This window comes from Cricetulus griseus, chromosome 2 (genome assembly GCF_003668045.3).
Source record: "Cricetulus griseus strain 17A/GY chromosome 2, alternate assembly CriGri-PICRH-1.0, whole genome shotgun sequence".
In the NCBI taxonomy this organism is placed as follows: Eukaryota; Metazoa; Chordata; class Mammalia; order Rodentia; family Cricetidae; genus Cricetulus; species Cricetulus griseus.
Genome location: NC_048595.1, coordinates 215,430,368 through 215,452,122, shown reverse-complemented (window position 1 = coordinate 215,452,122; position 21,755 = coordinate 215,430,368). Strand labels below are relative to the sequence as shown.

The window sequence follows — 21,755 nt, the reverse complement described above, 5'->3', positions numbered from 1 at the left end:
TTTAGTTTTGCTTTAGAATGTAGGAAACCTAATATTTCTAAAGGTCAACAAAAGTCATTCAGTGTAGAAAAGGGGATCAGGAGTCCTAGCCCCTTGGTGTTGTATTGTACCTGTGTATACTGACACTTTTAAGTTCAGGACTAAAAATGACTAAAAGAAGGGATGGAGGATGAAGCTGCAATGCTGGATTCACAACTGAGCTGGACATTAGAGATGCAAGTCAATTATGAGAGCCAGCCTGGATTGTTGCCTGGATTATATTTAGAAACCCATTTGCATGTATTTGTGACAATCACAATATGGCATATCAAACCTCTGTAAATTTCATGATATAATAGAAAGCAAACAACCACTACACATCTCCTTAATTCACCTGCTCCTATCTTTTGATTATTGCTCAGGTGAGGAGAACAACTCAGGGTTTTGACAAGAATAAAGAATAAAAGGATATATTATTATTAAAAAAAAACCTGAAGACTCTAAAATGGAAGGAAGACTTTTATCCCATGAAGCATTTATGCACACATAAAAGCAGGTCCTGACACTTGGCAAAGTTAATGGTTATAGTAATGAAAAAAGTTCAAACAAATTTGTAAATGAACAGAAAGCAAAGGTCTGAAGTCTGCTAATATTTCACAAAGAATACCTTTGTATCATTTGTACATCATGAGGTAGATTATCTTTTTCATTCATTTTGTAACACAGGATATCACTATATTACCCTGGCTGGCTTGGAACTCTTATATAGACGAGGCTGGCCTGGAACTCATCTGTCTGCCTCTGCTTCCCAAGTGCGGTGATTGAAGGTATGCACCACCATAGTAGGCTGAGATACATCTTCTTTAGAGGTCTTGGTACAAAGACCTTGAGGAAGTCCACAGAGAAAGGGATAGTGGGAACTTCCAGTGTTCTGGGGTGGGATACCATGCTCCCTCTCAATGCAGGGGAGAGGGGCCTGGCCCTGCCCCAACCTATTGTGCCAGACTATGTTGACTCCTCATGGAAGCCCTTGCCTGTGAGGAGGAGTGGACTTGGGGGTGGGCTGGAAGGGGAGGCGAGGGGATGTGGGAAGAAGTGAGGTGGTTGGGGGGAGGTGTGGGAGGGAGAACTGTGGTTGGAATGTAAAATGAAATTAAAAATTAAAAGAAATGGCAAAAGAACATACTGTGCTAAAATAACTTTCATTAGAAAATAACCCAAAGCCCCCCTTCCTTCCTTCCTCTTTCTTTCTTTTAACGGTATTTTAGGATTTAACTTATTCTAGGGAAGCAATGAAATTATAACATATACAAATGAACTGAAGTAACTCTCAACATTAGCAGAACAATTCAGAAAATTATACAATAGATATGACCCAGCAGATGACCAAGACAAAAGATATGGAAAAAGCTTTTGCTAGAATTCATTGCTGTAGTCTTCTTCAGTCTTCAGTTAAAAACAAAAATGAGCAGGGAAAGTTCAGTAAGGAGGCACATCTATGATGATACTTATTCTACTGGTGCAGGGCATATTCAGTTTTATTCTGCAGGAAGTGATCAAGGAGCCTGTCGACTGTTGTTCTAGCTCTAATTCCTCTTACAGCATGTGCTCTGCTATTACCAGAGTAATGAAGAGCAGCAAGGGTGCGGGCTCTGGGGCTTTATTTGGTATACATTCTGGCTTTGCCATTTACCATCTGTGTGACCTTGAGCAAATCACTCCATGTCTCTGTGCCGCCTTCACGAAGACATCCTAAGCATAAATAAAACTAATGCTTATTGCTGCAGAAGGCTTTTGTGAGAAGTAAATGGATAAATATGAGTGAAGTGACTAGTGACTTTTGTTTTTCCTTTTTGTGTGTCACTATTTTGGTGCAGGAAGTTGATTGTGTCTCCAAGAAAAGAGAAAGGTTAAATTCTTATCCCTTAGAGCAGTAAATGTGACCTGATTTGGAAAAGGCACCTTTAAAGATAAAGATTCAGGGAAGATGAGTGCATACTGGGTTAGAGTAGCCCTAAACACAAAGGCAGTTATATTTATAAGAGAAAAGAGAACAAATTCTTCTATAGAGGATGACACAGGGAGTAATGCCATGGAAGACGTGGACAGACACTGGGTGGTGAGGCTGAAGGCTACGGAGCACCAAGTGTTATGAGGAAACACCAGAAGCTAGGCACTTTACTTAAGGTAAAGAAGGAATTTATTCTGCCTTAGAGCCTTGGATCCCAGCATGGTTCTGCAGATACTAAAACTTCTAGCTTCCAGACAGTGAGAAAATATTTTTGTTGTCTTGGGTATTAGTGAATTATCATGTCATCCCTTGGAAATGAATACATTGGCAGCCCAGTTCCCATACTGAGATCCAAAGGCGCTAAGGAGTGGATCTCAGCCTGTGGACTGTGACCCCTTTGGCGATCTAAAGACCCTTTCACAGAGGTCACATATCAGATATCCTGCATATGAGATATTTACTTTATGAGTCATAACAATAGAAAAGTTATAGTTATGATGTAGCAATGAAAATGATTTTATGGTTGAGGGTCACCACAACATAAAGAACTGTATTAAACAGTCAGAGCATTTGGATGGTTGAGAACCACTGCTCTATGGCAAAACCAGTTTCTTCCTTACCCCTTGGCTCTTTGAGCCATTTTTGTGAACTCCCATGGACTTACCTATGGGCTTTTTGGTGTTATCTTAGGGGATCCATCATATAATCATAATAGCTCTTGAAAATGAATGTATCTCAGATGAAAACACCAGGGTTTGTGAAATTATCAGGAGAAGCCAAAAGGTGAAGTCCTAGCCCAAGACCATGGATCACATGGGTTTATTCCTGCTTTTCAGTTTAGATTATATACATGGAACTCACAGGGATGGCTAGTTTTAAATTGTTAACGTCCCACAAAGCACAATCACCTATGAAGAAAGCATTGATTGAAGAATTGTCTAGATCAGGTTAGTCGGTGGAATGTCTGGGAGGCAGCCTTGATTGTCAATTCATTGACCCAACCCAGCCTGGGCAGGACCATCTTACAGTCTTGGCCCTGAATTATATATGAGCAAAGAAAGCGGGTTGAGAGTAAGCAAGGATATGTTTATTTCCTCTTTGCTCTTGACTGTGGATGTGATGTTCCTGCACTGACTCCCCCAAAACAATAACCTATAACCTGGAATTGTTATAAGCCAAACAAACCCTTACTTCTCTAAGTTGCTTTCTATAAGAACACTTCATAGCAACAGAAATAAAATTGCAATAGTCTCTTTCCCCCCCTCATTGCCTTTAGGGGAATAGATTGGGTTGAGGTGATAGACAGTGCTACCACCACCCAGCTTTCACTACCCAGGGCTGTGCTATTAATACAGATGCCGCTTGCTATAAGAAAGTGACTTGAGTTCATCATGGTAAAATAAAAAGAGAAAATTAGTTTTTCAATCATATTAGCCTCATTTAAGTGCCTGGAAGCCAGTTGTGGCTAGTAGTTATCGTGTGGGACTGCATAGACAGATGGTGTCTCCTGACCACATCAAGTGCTCATGGACGGTACTGGATGGTGTTCTTGATTAGCAGCATTTACTTGGGGTACAAGTAAAACAAGCACACAGGCTGTGTAGAAGGACGGAGGTACCACACTCCTATTACAGACACATCTCCATCTTTTATTTGGGAAAGGGGAAAATACGAGGATGGTGGAACTGATCCCTCAATGGGTCTTACTTGTTGAATGATCTATTGTTTCCTTCTTTAAATCATCTATGTCCTTGCTTTATGTAAACTGGACAAATAATATCAATTTTATACAATTACATTAGATGACAAATCGATATGAGCAAAAAATCAGCCTATAGCTAAGTGTGAGCATCACCCGGAGATGCTCTATCCTGATGTTCTTTGACCTGGTGACATACACTCCTGGCACAGAACTGGTTAATATTGCAGTCTCTTTACACTGTGAAGGAGGTGAATGTTGCAGAGCAACTAACTAATGCGATCAAGAAATCCATGCACTCCGATCTCTCTCCCTCCTCAGATCTCATCATACAGATGAATAAATTGCTATAAAAATACCCAAAATAAAACTAAAAACAATGACTGAATCATTTTTTTTAATCTCATGCACTGTGTGTTCAGGTAGCAAGAAATTTAATTCCAGTCGGACCAGTCTCCTGTGATTTTTTTCCCTTTCATCTAAGATATTTTTAATGCTCAGAGGCATTATAATGGAAAAGCATGTATTTGTGCCTGGTTTATACCCATCATCCTTACCATTACAACAAGACAAAAGCATTAAAGTAAAATTAATCATGTCAGGAGATTTTAGCAAAAACAAGTGAGCCCATGCATAAAGCTTCGCTTTGTCTAGTGTGAAGTCACGCTCTGATTAAAAACATATAATGAAAGTAAGAGTGATACATCATTGCCTTAGCAGTAGGGTTTTCTGAAAGTGCTTTAGCGGTTCTCAACACAGAAATGTGGCAACATTTTTATCTCTGAAGCTCACAATGACTTTCATTCTAGTTAAATAACTAGAATTCAATCTTAATTTTCTTCTTTAATAAATTAAGACTCTAATGACAGGACAAGGGTCAAGAAGTTGGATGCCTTGTGAGGAACAGTATGCTGCCTTGCTTGATAGGCATAGATGTAAGGACATGTCTATCCCTCCTTTTATAAAAGCAACCTTTATGCCAGATAAGTTCAATCTTCACACACATATGCAAACAACATGTATTACTGTAGATACAAATTATATAGACACACATGATTCTCACAGCTCTTACAGCATCACAGAAGTGCATGTCATTCAAAACACTTAATGAGAATGAAGGTGTGCTGACAGAGTGGCTATGCATTCCCAGGAATGGGAGTCAGTTTGCTTATGCTACATAAAACCTCAAATTCTAACCAGCTGGGGTTTACAACAGATATGTTTGATAAATGACATCACCATAGGGTTATCTAATGGATTGGAAAAGCAACAGCATCCCTCTAAACACTTTGCTTTCATTACTTTCACTGTACAGCCCAGGCTATCCTCGAGCCATGCAATCCTCCTGCCTCAGCCTGCCACGTGCATTACAGGCATGTGTCACCAGGTTTGGTTCTTCTACCTTTTTAATGGAGACATTTGCAGAAAATACTTTTTTATCATAAAAATCATCTTTTTATTACTCTTGATGGTTATTTTTACAGTTATTTACATTGTTATTTTAGTGAGGGATGGGACAAAATCTCACTTTGTAGCTCACGCTGGCCACAAACTCTTAATCTCCCTGCCTCTGCCTATTAAGTTCTGAAGTTACTGATGTATACCTTCGTGCCTGGTCCTGGTTTGTTTAAATGAGATCTTTCTGATTCTTTGAGAATTGTATATAACTGTGAAATTGTGTATATACAGTTGTATGTATTTGTGTGACTATGTTATAGATGCATATTTAGACACAATAAATAGTAAAAACTGTGTAAAGTCAAACACATTTAAATTATTAGAATGAAGTGAATATTTGAAAAGCTAGTCCCCAAAGCATTATAATATGATAATATTTGGAATATACTTCTAAACTTTTTCTTTACTAGAGAGGCATCTAATTTGGGGGCAATAGGTACCAGTCCCTACAGTCATCCTGAGCCAGGAAATGCAGAAAGAACGAGACAGCTAATTATTTTGACTAAAAAAATTTCATTGAATGAGTGAGAAAATTCGCATGTGACAAGATAAGTGAGCCCAATATTTGCAGGACATGAAATGCTGTGTCATAATGATTTGAGTTTGAATATGGGTTGCTTCCTCCAAGATTCACATGGAAAGTTAATCCCCACTATGGGATATCAAGAAAGTAGGGACTTAGTCCTACTACGGAACATCAAGGGGGAACCTTTGGAAAATAACTGGGGTTGGGATAAGGCTGTCAGAGAGGGAGCCCCATGGTGAAACTACAGAGGATGAAGGTGTCAGAACACATTTGTGATGCTTTCTATTCCTTTGGCACTCTGTCAGCAAGAAGTCCATCATCAAAGTCAGTCTTCTGACCTTGGATATGAACTGTGAACTACACTCATCCTCTTTGGAACTTATTCAGTCTCAAGTATTGAGTTATTAGCAATAAAACATAGATTAAGGTAGGGTATTAAACATTACGGGGCTGCAGATATAGCCCAGGGGAGGTGGACTGCCTAGGTATGCAAAGCATTGTGTTTGATATCTAACATTGCAGAATAAGCAAATAGTTGCAAAAATTAGATAAAAATTGTATAGGGAGGGGGTGTGAAGAAGACTACTGATTGTCAATTTGATGAGATCTATTGTCACCTAGCAGAAAGACCTCTAGATATGCCCCTGAGAGACTATCTTGATCAGATAACTAAGGTGGGAAGACCACTCCACAGGTGGGCAGAGCCATCCCTAGGATTTGAACTTGGACAGCACAAGAAGGAGAGTCAATGGGCACCAGCACTCACCATCTTCTGTTTCCGAGTGTGAATTCACTGGCAACTAGAGTAACTAAAACCAGGTATAGAAGAAATGAGATTAACAACAAATGTTTTGATCTTTCTGACATCATGGGAGGACAATCCTTGGTGTACATTAGAATTAGGTGTGGCCTTGTAATTTTGGAGAAACAATATGATATTTGGGGAGAGGAATCTTTAAGAACCAATGTGAAATTTTCTTATTCCCTGATATGCTGTGATGTGGGGTTTCTAGCAATCTGAGCATAAGAGTAAGATGTAGAACAAGCCTCAACTTAATCTGCTGTACGTGTGGGATAAGTAAAGAAATAAATCTTTATGTACATGACTTGCTACAATTTTGGATGCTTAATTGACAGATACAGGTGTGGATAACAAGGGGTCCCAAGAGCAGATGACAAGGGAGTTAATATGGGATGGTGGAAAGGTGAGATGCTTGCTGGGTTATGGAGAGATCACTTGGTGAAATGTGCTCTTTGTTGGAAGGCTAATCAGTTATGCAATGAACTTCCTCTTTTAAGGTAGAGGTTGGAAAATACAATGCTGGTCATGTGTGTTGTTTGTTGTCAACTGCACTGGAAAGCTTGCTGAAAAAAGATCTCAGGAAATAATGTACTCATTTCTAAACAGGACTAAAAGTAAACAGAACTCAGATCTCTCTCTCTCTCTCTCTCTCTCTCTCTCTCTCTCTCTCTCTCTCTCTTTCTCTCTCTCTCTCTCTCTCTCTCTCTCTCTCTCTGTGTGTGTGTGTGTGTGTGTGTGTGTGTGTTCATGAATACAGCTTTGAATGTCTTCATCTGGTAAAAGTTTGAAATTGAGAAGAATTTTAAGCAAACAAGTAAAAACTAAAGGTTGATTCGTGAGAAATGCAAAATTAAAAGTATATTTCCCAGGCTACAATCCTCTTCACCAAAGAAAATAGGAAACAAGAAGGACTCTAAGAGAAAAATGCATGGACCCTGAAGAATGGGAAGGGTCAGGATCTCCTGAGCTAACTGGGAGCATGAGGGTAGGGGAGAGGGAGCTGGCAGAATGTGAGGAGGAGAAGAGGAGGGGAGAGGAAATGGAGGAGCAGAAATATTGAGTTGGGGGAAGAATAGAGGAGAACAGGATGAGAGATATTATAACAGAGGGAGCCATTATAGATCTGAGGAGAGATCTGGTACTAGGGAGATTTCCAGAGATCTACAAGGATGACAAACTGACAATCTAGGCAATGGTGGAGAGGATACTCTAAATGCCCTTCCCTTATAATGAGACTGATGTCTACTTTATATGCCATCTTAGAGCCCTCATTCAGTGGCTTTTAGAAGCAGAGGCAGACACCCACAGATATCCACTGAATTGAACTCTGGAATCCAGTTGCAGAGAGGGAGGAATGAAGATCAAAGTGGTCAGGACCAGGCTGGTGAAACCCACACAAACAGCTGGACTGAACAAGGGGGAGCATATGGACCCCAGACTGTTGTCTGGGAGGCCAGTACAGGACTGATCCAGACCTCTGAACATGGATGTCAATGAGGAGGCCTTGGCACTTTATAAGGCCTCTGGTAGTGGATCAGTATTTTTCCCTAGTGTAAGAAGGGATTTTGAGAGCCCATCCCACAAAAAGGGATGCTCTCTTGGCCTGGACACATGGGAGAGGGCCTAGGCCCGGCACAGGATGATGTGGTGGACTTTGGGGAGCCCCTGTTGAGGGCCCTACACTCCCTGGAGAGTGGAGAGGAGATGGGGTGGGGGACAGATGGGGAGGTTGGGGAGAGGGTTGGGGGGAAGCTTGGGGGGAGGGAGAGGGAGAGGGAGAATGGATTGGCATGTGAAGCAAGCTTGTTTGTAATTTGAACTAATAAAATAAATAAAGAAAGAATATTTCCATAGTAATTTCATCGAATTTGGTTGTCAGGGAAGAAAGTTTCAATTAGGGGGGCCAGTGAGATTGTTCAGGAGGTACAGGGGCTTGCAGCAATCTGAGTTTGATCACTGGAACTCATGATGGAAGGAGCGAAACAAGTCCCAAAGCTGTCCTCTAACCTACATTGGCTGTGACATATACACACTACACTTAACACCACCCTAACACATACAAACATATGCATATGATATTAATAATGATTTTTAAGAAGAAAGTTTCAATTAACAACAAGACAGCCAATAAATTGTATTCAAGAAATAGAGTGATAAATAAGCAAACATACAGAGTGAGCATTAGAGGATATGTGTGCATCTTTGTGAGAAAAGGAGGTAAATGGGGGCAGAAAGAAAGAAATGAAGGAAGGAAGGAAGGAAGGAAGGAAGAAAGAAAGGGAGAAAGAAAGACAGAGAGAGAGAAAGAAGGAAAGAAAGGAAGGAAGAAAGAAAGAGAGAAAAAGTGACCTTAAAATATCAGAAAAGAAATGTGGAAACACATGACACCACTGGCATTTTCTAAAGGCTGAAATTCCCCCAAATCTACCAACATGGTCCAATTGCATGCTATGAGTTACAAATTAAAAACCACAACAATCCTTATTTATTTATTTGTTTATCTATTTATTTGTTTCTTTAAGACAGGGTCTCTCTACAGAGCCTTGGCTGATCTGGAACTCACCATATAGACCAGACTGGCCTTGGGCTCACAGAGATCCACCTGCCTCTGACTCCCGAGTGCTGGGATAAGGGTGTGAGCCACCATGCCCAGCCCCTAATTACTTATTGATGTTTAGTGTATCCAGTAATTTATTTTGCTCCCAGGAAAAACACATCCCAAAAGCACACTCTCAGTCTTACTTCATGTATGACCAAGAAGGGGAATGGGAAAAAAATGATCTACGTGGAGTGGAGCCTATGACTTCTAAGAATAAAGGGTTGGAAGATGAGTTGAGGTGGGCCCAATGGAAGAATGCAGCCATCCCTTGACAGATACCCTACAAAGCTCTGTTTGTCTTTTCATTTTATGTCCAGGTCAAGAAGAATTATAAATAAGCAGAATGGTGAGTTGATCAACCATCACCCAGAGCTCTCCACATAAGGAGACTGGAAGACTACCATGATGTCCTTGTGGGAAAGGAACTGGCTGGTCTGAGCATAATATGAGGGGCCTGGGTAATTGTAGGAAAAATCACAGTAGGAACAATGCCGGGTTTGCTAAATTCTCTGGTTCCTTCCCCAAACCACATGAGTACTGCAATGCTTGAAGTGGTGTAGTCAAGTGATGGAGCAGAACTGATAAAATCCACTTCTGTTCCAGCACAGGTCTCAGTGTCACATCCTCTCCTCTGTGTGTATCTGGAGCCCATGTGCCTGGACCCCTAAATGACTCTGTGTGGCAGAAGCTCAGAGCCGGCCTGAGTTGGATGTATAACTTGAGTGAGGAAGTGACTTTTTGTAATTTCCAGTCTCTGGAGTGTTAGTCCTTCTCACCAGAGTGCCCACAAGAATGACACACAGACACTTTAAGGGATTGGTTATTGTGTGTCTTGTTTCCAAACCCTTTGTGAACACTAGAGTCAAACTTTTAATTTTTCTACTTTGTTATTAAAGAATATAAATTGTGATGGCAAAATGGCTCATGATTAAGAGCAGTGGCTGCTCGTCCATAAGACCTGGGTTTGATTCCCAGGACTCCCATGAAGTTTCACATATGTGTCTGTAGTCCCAGAGGATCCAGTGCCCTCTTCTGACGTCCATGAGCATCAGGCACACACGTAGTGCACAGACATGCATGCAGGCAAAACACTCATATATAAAATAATTATCTTAATTTAAAGACTATAAATGAAACTAAACTAGGATAAAAAATGATTGAGAACAGCTATAATCTACATATTGAACCTGGAGATTTATTTGAATAGTTTGATTCTAGTAAGAATCCTGTGAAGTTAGTATAATTGGCTTCATTTTGCAAATGAGAAATAATGATCAGAGGCTAAGAAACCCATGTTACAAGCAACAAATGTTAATATGAGTGTATGAATGTGTACATGTGTGTGAGTGTTCACATGTCTGTGTTTAGCTTCTAAGACACAGATAAACTGCATTAAATTAGAACTTTCCCAAAATCATGTAGGTAAACCCTGTGTCTCACACATCAGAATGTACAGTTTACTCCATAAACCTAGACTATATTCTTGACCCCTAGGCATCTATTGATTTGGTTCATTTAGCTTGGATTAGTTCTATTTTACAAACACGGTAATGTGTCAGGAACATTGGATCCATGTAGATTTTCATGGCTACAGTGGGCAGTACAGATTAAATCTCATGTGCTTGGACTTGGGTGACTAATAGCACTTTGAGGTCAGATGGACTGATGTACCACGGTTTGATGGAGACCCAGAGGACATTATTCTCATTTCTTTTCTGCAGTGAATATGTGAGTCTGTGCATGACACCTCCTCTCTACATGTGACTTAAAGGCTAAAATTGTTAGTCTGATATAGAAGTTCCTGTGTGGCTGGATTCCGCTAAGCTCTTTAGCTAGATCTTTCCTAGTCCCCTAGGTTACTCCCTGAGTTTACTCATGGATCTTCTTTTTTGAATGTTATTTAAGCATATGTATGCATGGTGGCAGATGTGTGTTTGTGCTGGTACACACCTGTGTGCGCTGCTAAGTGTTCACATGTATATGCATGCATGTGGCTGCCAGACATTAACCTCGGGTGCCTTTCTTCCTATCTAACTTTTGGAGGCAGTAGATCTCACTAGGACTTGGCCCTTACCACTTTCAGGTTTGGCTGGCTGGTAAGTGAGTTCCAGGGATCCTCCTGTGTTGGTGATGAGATTACAATGTGCACCACTTATGCATCTTTTTGACTCGTGTGCTCGGATGGAACTCTAGTCTTCCTGGCTGCACAGCGAGCACTATACTTACTGACTGGGCCATTTCCACAGCTTCAGAATCTGTTTTCTTTTGAAGGTTCTTTGTGCTTACCATAACTATGTGAGCAATTTCTTCTCACATCTTTACCTGGACCTCTGCCTGCCTTTAATTCTCTGTTCAAATGCTTCTTCCTTAGTGATATTCTCCACAACTCCTAAACTGTACCAGGTCCCTCTATTCTGAGATCTTCTATTCTGTTTCTCCTCTAGGGCACTGCCATGCTTTGTTAGGATACACTGATACCTTGGTTAATGCTGGTTTGAGCCACAAAGGTCTGAATTTGGTAAGGGCATAGCAATCTCTGGTTTGGCTCAGTATAGAAGAGGAGACTTCAGATATTTTGGGTAAGGGAATAAAGTTGATTGGATGAGGACTTCAGTAAGCCAGTGCTTACATTTAAGAGATTCCCCAGGCTTGGTCTATAGTTTACTTACAAATGATACACATTTAAGGAGCCCTCATGACTCACACCTCTAAGCCACACTCAATAGCAAATGCCACAGCCTGTGTGTGAAGAAGGCGTTGGAATTATTTGTACACATGCTACTCTCTGGAGAAAAAGCAATTACTATATTTAAAGGAAGTATAAGCCAGAAATAAACAAGGGAGTCAAATCATGCCTACTGGCTTTCCAAAGCACCCAGCTTACTTGAAACACAAGGTTGGGAGTGACCACCACACATATATTTAAAAAAAAAATCTATGAGAAATCCACTAATGCATTGGCGCGTGAATCTTCAGCAACAAATAATTCAAGATATACAGCAATGCGCAGCCATGTATTTCAAATTAGAATGAGCTCATTGAAGGCAAAATTAGATGGCAATGTATTTAAAAAGTCAAGGCACAATCCCTCCTCCTCCTCCTCCTCTCTTTGCCCAACGCCATGGGAACAATTGCTTCATGATTTCAAACTCCAAGCTGTGAGACAATTGCCATGTCATGACATACATTCCTCAGATCATTCTGCTTTCACTAATGCCTAAATTCAAAATTTAGAAAGGTAGGCATAATCAAATTATCACTTTGTTTTTATTTCTCCCTATGGAGCAGGGGACCCAAGGGCAAATACCCTTCCAAAGACCAAATGCTTTCGCATTCACCTCTTTGCATAGTTAACTCTCTTACTCGTCTTCTCAAAACTAAGGGTTGCTTTAAGAGAATTTCTATAATATCACTGTTTTGGTGAGGGGCTTCCCACCTCATATTCCCACAGAAACCTGGTATTTTCTACTCAGTTCTGTAGCTCACTGTGTATTGTAGGGACCTCTTTAGGTTAAAGAGGAGAGATTGCATGCATGTTACACCCAGTCATCCCACAAGATAGGTATTCAGTCACTCCTTGCTATGTGAGTGGCCAAGGGCTGCTAGTGGGTCCAAAATCTTGTTGGGTAATTTCCCAAAAGATTCTGGAAACATCTCATTGTTTTCTCAGTTTCTACTGAAATGGAGTTTCCGTTAACCATGGATTATCTTCCTGTCTAGGGTTTTGAATGTTTTAAATAATTTGTGGTTTTGAATTTCTGGTAAGAAAGATACTATGGATAAAAGGAAACATACACACACACACACACACACACACACACACACACACACACACACAAACGCACGCACGCACGCACGCACACACGCACGCACACACACACACTCACTCTCTCACACACGCACACACCACAACACAATGAAACAGCTGAACTTACTTATTTCCTTGAAAATAGGTAACCATAAGACACAATTATTAGTTGGGCAGTGGTGGCCCACACCTTTAATCCTGGCACTTGGGATGCTGAGGCAGGTGGATCTCTGTGAGTTCGAGGCCAGCCTGGTTTACAGAGTGAGTTCTAGCACAGCCAGAGCTACACAAAGAAACCTGTCTTGAGAAAACAAAAGAAAATTATTATGGCTGAGCAGGTAGAGGTTTTTTGCATAATGCCAAACCTGACAGCCAGAGTTGGGATCCCTGGGACTTACATGGTACAAGAGAGCTAACTCCCACAAGGGGTACTCTGACCACACATGCTTTGTGGATTGTACACAGGTGAACACACACACACACACACACACACACACACACACACACACACACACACACACGATAAACAAATAAAATCTAAAAAAGTTTTTTTAAAAGAAATTATTGCTAGTATTTTGACTAACTTGATTTCCAATATCTCAAAGGACAGAGGTAGATTGGGATCAAGAACCAGAATCAAGGGAAGAAGCCCCACTAGCTGTGTTCACACACAGAGTAAAGCCCCATGTGCGCCAGTCTCCATCATCCTCATTGTAGATTATGATCAAACCTACATTTACGTTTGGGAACCAAAGTCCAGTGTGTTATATATAGTTATCTACTTTGCTTTCTTATTGTTACTACTCATTTGCTACTTACACATTTGCGTGTGTGTGTGTGTGTGTGTGTGTGTGTGTGTGTGTGTGTGTGTGTGTGATGAAAATAGAAAGATGGTCACTGCATGGAGGAGATGGAGGTGGGGGGGGAGGAGGAAAGGTGGGTAATGAAGTACCTGTGACATGAAAGCAGAAGTGGCTGTGGAGGAGGAAGGGGTCGAGTAAGAGGAGAAGAGAAGGGACACGGGAAAGCAGTCGGGAAGGGAGATGATTAAGAACAAAATATAATGGAATATATATATATATATATATATATATATATATGAAAGTGTCACAATAAAATCCATTACTTTAAATTCTGAAGTACAAATTAACTTAAAAATTTAAAAGTTATGAAAAGAAGGAACAAGCTAGCTCAGCTCCATCATTTTCACCCCCTTGTCACCAAAGGGGAACTCTGACTGGCACCTGCAAGCACAAATCTATACACTGACATCACTTTTTCTGTAATTGCTTAAAAAGAGCAAGAAAAGAAAGCATAATATTTAAACACTCTTGTCTGAAATGTAAGCAAAAGAGGGCTTGCTCCAAGGAAGCACCTTCACCCATCAGCAAAGAAACCAGCCTGTTGAGGGTATGAATGGAACCCAGCTTCCTAGCACTGCCCCCTGGAAAATGGTAAAGGCCTTCCACATGAGAACTTCCTGTAAACTAGAGTATGTACCAAGAACTCTGTTACAAAATGTACACGGTGGCCAAGGGAATTGATTGGCCTGACCTTGTGCCACAGAGTGATGGCTTGTGGGGCAGGAGGCCTGCTTTTTTACATTGGCCATTTTAGTATTCATGCCCCTATACCTTATACTACTTTCTAAGACATGAAGTGGAAATGGGAAGCTGCATGCAGGAATAAGAGACGGAAGAAAGAACTCTGCAAAGGAAAAATTAATAAAAGTACATTCCAGTTTCCCATTTGTTTTTTTAATTTTACTACCATTTTTTTAGGTTTTTTTAGATTTATTTATTTTATGTATATGTTTTGCCTGCATGTATATCTGTTTGCCACATGTGTGTCTGGTGCCCGTGGAGACCAAAAGAAGGCATCAGATCCTCTGTAACTGGAGTAATAGCGTGAGCCACCATATAGGCATGAGGAATCGAACCTGGGTCCTCTGGAAAACTAGCCAGTGCTCTTACCTGTGGTACTTCTCTGTTCTTAACAGTCAAAAGAAACATCAATTCCCAGTTTTATTGTTACTACCCAACATGCCACAGTTACAAAAGGGCTGCATGGTCAGTTTCAGATGTCACTTCTAGTACTCTGGGGACAGAAGTGGGAGAGATTTGTCAGCTTTCTTAGACCTCAATTCCATGATATAATAAATAATTCTTCCAACTAAGAATAAAAGAGCAATCTCGGCCCGCATATTAGCAAGGCAATCTTTTGGGGAAAGCAACTGTCCCCATTGCTGTTTGGATGGAACAAGGCCTCAGTCACCTATTTATTGGTTTGTAATGCTTGGAGTCAGAATTTAGGGATTTCTGTATCCTAGGCAAGTGCTCTATCACTGAGACACACCTACAATGCTCGAAATTTCCTTTCAGTGTTATACCAGTGCTCTTTCCCTTCTACAACTCACCTGTGCTCTTGAGTTTATTATTTCTGAGGTAATGGTCCCTAAATCCTTTTACTTCTTCTTTGCTATATAATGTGTGCAAATGGGTGTAGCTCCCGCAAGGCAGTATGTGTGTTGCAGGCTGGGTAGCAGTTTCTTTAGAAGAAGGGTGTGTCTATCAGACACAAAGAAATGCTTGCTCCATGTAAGTGGCAAAATATTCCAAGGCTCCAAACTCCAGCTAATCTCAGGTGTCAGGAGCTGGCTGCTTGAGATGTTAGTTTGTATGAGAACAGTCTTTGAATTAGCAAGGAGACCCTGAGCTGCCATCCTGCCCTCTTTGACACTTCCAGGTCAAAAGAATGGCACTAGAATGTTCTACAGTTCCTAATGTTTCATTGAATTTGGGAAGAATTTGAATATTTTTGCTTGATAGTGATAGGCTTTTTATTTTACAAATAAAATTTTATAAGAACACAGTCATGACTATTCACTTGAAAAGTGTCTGGCTGCTTCCAAAAACTATACCAACGGATACATAGCTCTGACAGGGACAGAATGGCCTATAAACCCTAAAACATCTGGTCCTTTACAGACAAAGTATGCCTACCCCTGCTAATTACTAACTATATGCTGGAAGACTGATGCTTTTTTTTCAGATTTTTTTAATTTGAATTAGAAACAAGATTGTTTTACATGACAATCCCAGTTCCCTTCTCCCTCATGTCCTCCCCTACCAACCTCCCAACTAAAACCCTACCTTTCACATATTCTTTCTTGTCCCCTTGGATGATGAAGCCTTCCATAGGGTGTCATCAGAGTCTATCATATCCTTTGGGATAGGGCCTAGGCCCACTCCCGTGTGTCTTGGCTCAGGGAGTATTCCTCTATATGGAATGGGCTCCCAAAGTCCACACCTATGCTAGGGATAAGTACTGAACTACTACAGGAGGTCCCGTAGATTTCCGAGGTTTCCTCAATGAAATCCGTGTTCCTGGGGTCTGGATCAGTCCCATGCTGGTATCCCAGCTATCAGTCTGGGGACCAAGAGTTCCCCCATGTTCAGGTCAGCTGTTTCAGTGGGTTTCACCAGGCTGGTCTGCACCCCTTTGCTCATCACTCGTCCTTCTCTGCATCTGGATTCCAGTTCAGTTCAGTAATAAGTTGTGGGTGTCGACTTCTACTTCCACCAGCTGCTGGATGAGGGCTATCAGTTGGCATAAAAGTCAGTCATCAATCTCATTATCAGGGGAGGGCATTTAAGATAGCCTCTCTTCTGTTGCTTAGATTGTTAGCTGGTGTCATCTTTGTAGATCTCCAGACATTTCCCTAGTGCCTGATTTCTCTGTAAACCTAAAATGTCTCCCTCTATTATGGTATCTCCATTCTTGTTATCTTCTATTCTTCCCCTGACTCAATCTTTGTGCTCCCTCATGTCCTCTGCATCCCTCCTCTTCTTCCCTTCTCATTCTCCTAGCTCCCTCTCCCCCCTCTTCCCGTGCTCTCAATTTGCTCAGGGGATCGCAACCCTTTCCCCTTTTCCAGGGGACCATATATGTCTTTCTTAGTGTCCTCCTTGTTTACCAGCTTCTCTGGCAGTGTGGATTGTAGGCTGGTAACCCTTTACTCTATGTCTAAAATCCACATATGAGTGAGTACATATTATGTTTGTCTTTTTGTGACTGGGTTACCTCGCTCAGAATGGTTTCTTCTAGATCCATCCATTTGCCTTCGAATTGCAAGATTCCATTGTCGTGGCCCCCCTCCCCCACCCCACTGAGTAGTACTCCATTGTGTAAGTTGTGTAAATGTACCACATTTTCTCTATCCATTCTTCAGTTTCTGGCTATTAAAAATAGTGCTGCTATGAACATCATTAAACAGATGTCCTTGTTGTATGAATGTACTTCTTTTGGGTATATGCCTAAGACTGGAATTGCTGGATCATGTGGTAGACTCATTCCCATTTTCTTGAGGAGTCCCCATACTAATTTCCAAAGTGGCTGTACAAGTGGGCACTCCCACCAGCAGTGGGGAAGTGTTCCTCTTTCTCCACATCCTCTCCAGCATGAACTGTCATTGGTGTTTTTGATTTTGGCCATTCTGACAGGAGTAAGATGATAACTCAGAGTTGTTTTGATTTGCATTTCCCTGATGGCTAAGGATGTTGAACACTTTCTTATGTGTCTTTCAGCCATTTTAGATTCCTCTATTGAGAATTGTCTATTTAGTTCTGTACCCCACTTTTTAATTGGATTCTTTGGTGTTTTGGAGACTAGCTTCTTGAGTTCTTTGTATATTTTGGAAATCAGCCCTCTATCAGATGTGGGGTTGGTGAATATCTTTTCCCAGTCTGTGGGCTGCTGTTTTATCTTGCTGACTGTGTCCTTTGCCTTACAGAAGCTTCTCAGTTTCAGCAGGTCCCTTTTAGCAATTGTCGACCTCAGTGTCTGTGCTACTGGTGTAATGTACAGGAAGCTATCTCCTGTACCAATTAATTCAAGGGTATTTCCCACTTTATCTTCTAATAGGTACAGTGTGGCTGGGTTTATGTTGAGATCTTTGACCCATTTTGACTTAAGTTTTGTGCAGGGCGGAAGGCTTGGGTGTATCTGTAGTCTTCTACATGTCCTCATCCAGTTATGCCAGCACCATTTGTTGATGATGTTCTCTTTGTTCCATCGTATAAATTTGGATTGTTTGCCAAAAATCATGTGTTCGTAGGTGTGTGGGTTAATATCAGGGTTTTCAACTCTATTCCATTGGTCTACCTGTCTATTTTTGTGCCAATACCAAACTGTTTAGTGACAGACTTTTTCTTCCAGTTATAATTTCATATCCCTGCAATCGCAATGACTTATTTTTTCATATTTAGATGAATTTAAAATTTGGTTTAAAAGTACAAACTAACAGATATTATTCATATTAAAGTATCATCATTTCTTTAACAAATATGAAAACCATGATGTTACTAGGGCTATAGGGTTCCAGTCTGGCAGGGAAGAGAGTATGTTTTTAATGCATAATTCTCAAGGACATAAGGAGTGTTGGGAAAGCAGATTTTCATTTCAGAGCTCTGAGCATGCCACGGGATAGAAGGAAGCTTCAAAATCCTTAAGCATGGTCTCAGTGTAGGAACTTGTTTATGTCAGTATGTGTGTATCTTTCTCTCATCTCAGATTAGCTGAGTTGATAGGTAACCATTCAATATCATTTCTTAGTCTGTAGATTAATCCATCTCACACATAGATACTGTGGAAAGCAGGCTTCCTACTCTGGAGGCACGATTGAACTGTTATTTTTCTACTGTACATGGAGAAGTTGCAGTGGTTGACACACATCCAGGATAAAGACACAACTCTTGTGCTAATGTTGGTAGTAGCATTAACAATAGCTAAAACTTGCAATTTATTGAGTACATGCTGCATGCTAGATGATGCATGAGTACAAGGCTATCTTAAAACACTCAAGGGACTGACAAATGAGAAACTGACCCAGAATGTTTGCAGGGCATGGTCAAAGTGAGAGACCTGTGTTCAAGTCCAGATTTGAAAGTTCATGCTTTACAGCTATGAAAGAGAGACTTGCAGGAAACATGAAAGTTTTAAATCAGGTGACAACTGTATGATGCAGCCATTGGCTATTGTCCAGGCATAATTAATAGATCCCCTTTCGTGTTCAAAGCTGTCCCAGTTTGAGTAAGAAACCTCATAATCTATCTCTGACTATGGTTTAACGGGAAGATAAGGGGCTAATGAAATGGTTCAGTGGATAAAAGCAATTGTGGCCAAGCCTGATGAACGTTTTGTTCCCTAGAACCCTCATGACCAAAGGGGAAAACTGATTCCTTCAAGTTGTCTACTGACCTCCCCATGCACACTGTGGTGCAAGTGTGAATGCACCAAATGCACACCAAACAAACAAGTAAATAAATGTAAACATTCAAGCATAAGACCTTCTGGAGATGCTGTTTATGCTCCTTTTCCCTGGCATGGAGAGTCTTAATAAGCCCCCAGTTGGGTGCAGTGTGGAGTATTTGGAAAGCAGGTTGCTTTGCCAATGACTCTTTTATTAGTGGTGTTGATGATCTTGCTGTGTCTTACCGTCTGTTTATGATTTTCTCTCTGGAAATCTTTTGTCCCTTTCTCATCTATCCTCTGAGTTGGCATGACATCTCTATAGGAGTTCTCTGCTGATTAGATCAGGTGATGTCAAACATATTGCCTCTCTGATTTTACTTTAGCTTTAGTTTCTGATGCATCTTTAAAATACAGCTGGTAGCCGGGCATTGGTGATGTACGCCTTTAATCCCAGCACTCAGGAGGCAGAGGCAGGCTGATATCTGTGAGTTTGAGGCCAGCCTGGTCTCCAGAGCAAGGGCCAGGATAGGATCCAAAGCTACACAGAGAAACCCTGTCTTGAAAAACCAATAAATAAATAAATAAATAAATAAATAAAATATAGCTGGCTCACTCACTAAGATATCTAAACCATGGAAAATGGCATTTTCACCAAAAAAGAAGCAAAAGCATTTTTAAGACCTCATTAACTTATTTTCTTACTCCTCGTCCTGCTTAATCTTGCTGTTTCTTGTCAGCCACTTCCTTACTACAACCATAGTATAGAGGTGTCCAGGGAGCCTTCTAGATGCAGTGCCTGAACCATGCTACTGCAGGGTTTGCACGGGGTAGGCCAGCTCATAAGTATATTGCTTCAAGCCCCACCTCGTATGTCTTCACTCCTACTGCTCTTAAGGGAAACTCTTTTCCTGCATCTATTATTTTAAGGGTCTTTCAGGAAGAGCCAAGGAAATGATTTTATAAGAGCAATCTGCTAAAATTCACAAATGTTTGAAAGACATACACAATAAGGAAGCTAACTTTCACTTTTGTTGGTTTTAAATGTATGTCTTTGATTCATGGATCAAAATTGCTCATTTATTATTTTATCTATACAGCTCTGGGCAATTTTGACAGTTAAAATTTAGTTTTATTGACCAGTGCAGCCACTGTGCCCACAAGGGGACTGCTGTGAGCAGCCTACTGCACTCAAGAAACGATGATTTTTGATTCCATGACTGCATCAGATCAGGAATCGTAACCGATACAACAATACGTTCCAAATCTCAGTGCCCAAGGCAAGAGTTCTGCTGTAAAACACAATCACCCTTTAAGGAGAGGAGAAGAAAGTCTTGGCTGGACGTTTGCAAGCACAGTTTAATGCAGCTGGGGAAGCCATGAATATATCTGTCCATCAAGCTTTGGAGCAGCCTACAGAGGCCATTTCTGGAAATACCTGGTCCCCCAGACTAAAGGTTTCAAGGATTCTTACTAGGCCAATGGATGCTGGTTACAGAGATAATGAGCTAAAATACCTACCATTTTGACGTGAGAAAACTTACTAGTGTTTAGACTAAACAACCTTCCAGTTCTGTATCAACGACAACAAAAACTCTAACTGAAGCATTTCTAGGGGACAATTTCTGCTTCCTGCCCCACCCCCATCCATTCCAACACACACTGTGACAAACCAGGCCAGTTTTAATTTAGCCCTGTTCGACTACCAAATTGGCCACCTAGGCAATGTTAATTTAGTCTTTTACTCTAAATCTCCCATGATATACAAACAAACCTCCAAAGGGTAGCAGATCAATACAGTGTCTGATTTGATTAACTGCGTTTTTTTAATTCATCAAGACAACTCCAGCCTGAAATAAACAGGCAAGGAAATAAATAAGCACACTCACTTGTGAGTATTTTCCATGTCTTCTTTTCGTCATCATAATACTGAACCAGATTGCTGGGGAGCCGGTCCGGTCCGGGAGGCAACCCTCCAACCAACAGCAGCATTTTCTTGTTAGAGCGAATTCTTCACCCAAAACAAAAGAGGAGATGAATAACCACATTATTGTAGAGTCTTTTAGGTGGCAATGGAATCATAACCATCAAAGGAATGTTCCTTGCTTGTGCATTTCTCTTTCATTTTTCCTTCTTCTCCCACTCGTATCTCAACAATTCTTTTTGAACCAAGCAGAAAAATGATCAGAAGAGCTTCATCTTCCTATACTCATGGAATAATAAGCTTCCTTTATGCAATTTGTTAGAGGTTCATTCTAGAACGACCTTTCCCTTATATTAGCCCTTTAAATCATCACTCTTTACAGCTGAGTACACATGAAATGCTCTAGAGTTGTACTCAGGCTAAGCATTAAAGTTGCATGTCAAAAAATGTATTAGTCAAAATCATTATTATAAGCCATTCTCCACTCAAAGAACCTTGAAAAAATTAAGGTTATGCAGAGAGTTTGGGAGTCTACTTTTTAATCACCTAGGGAACTTCAAATACCAGTTTTGTACAATTAGCACGGGGCTAACTGGGGTGTGTGAACCCGTCTGAGCGTGCATTTATGTTTTGTTTGTTTGTTTAATTTAGCTTAGACTTCTGCCTCCCTCCCATCCCCCCACTTCAGCTCGCCCTCCCC

At 40.9% G+C, this 21,755-nt stretch overlaps 1 protein-coding gene across 1 annotated transcript in view; it reads right to left on the bottom strand.

The window, feature by feature from the left end:
- The window catches only part of Klhl14 (kelch like family member 14), a 113,574-nt gene that overhangs the window by 61,875 nt on the left and 29,944 nt on the right, over positions 1-21,755 (bottom strand). The window contains exon 2 of the mRNA XM_027400551.2: positions 21,021-21,142. Within this exon, the coding sequence (XP_027256352.1) occupies positions 21,021-21,142 (122 nt within the window). The remainder of the gene's footprint in view (positions 1-21,020; positions 21,143-21,755) is intronic.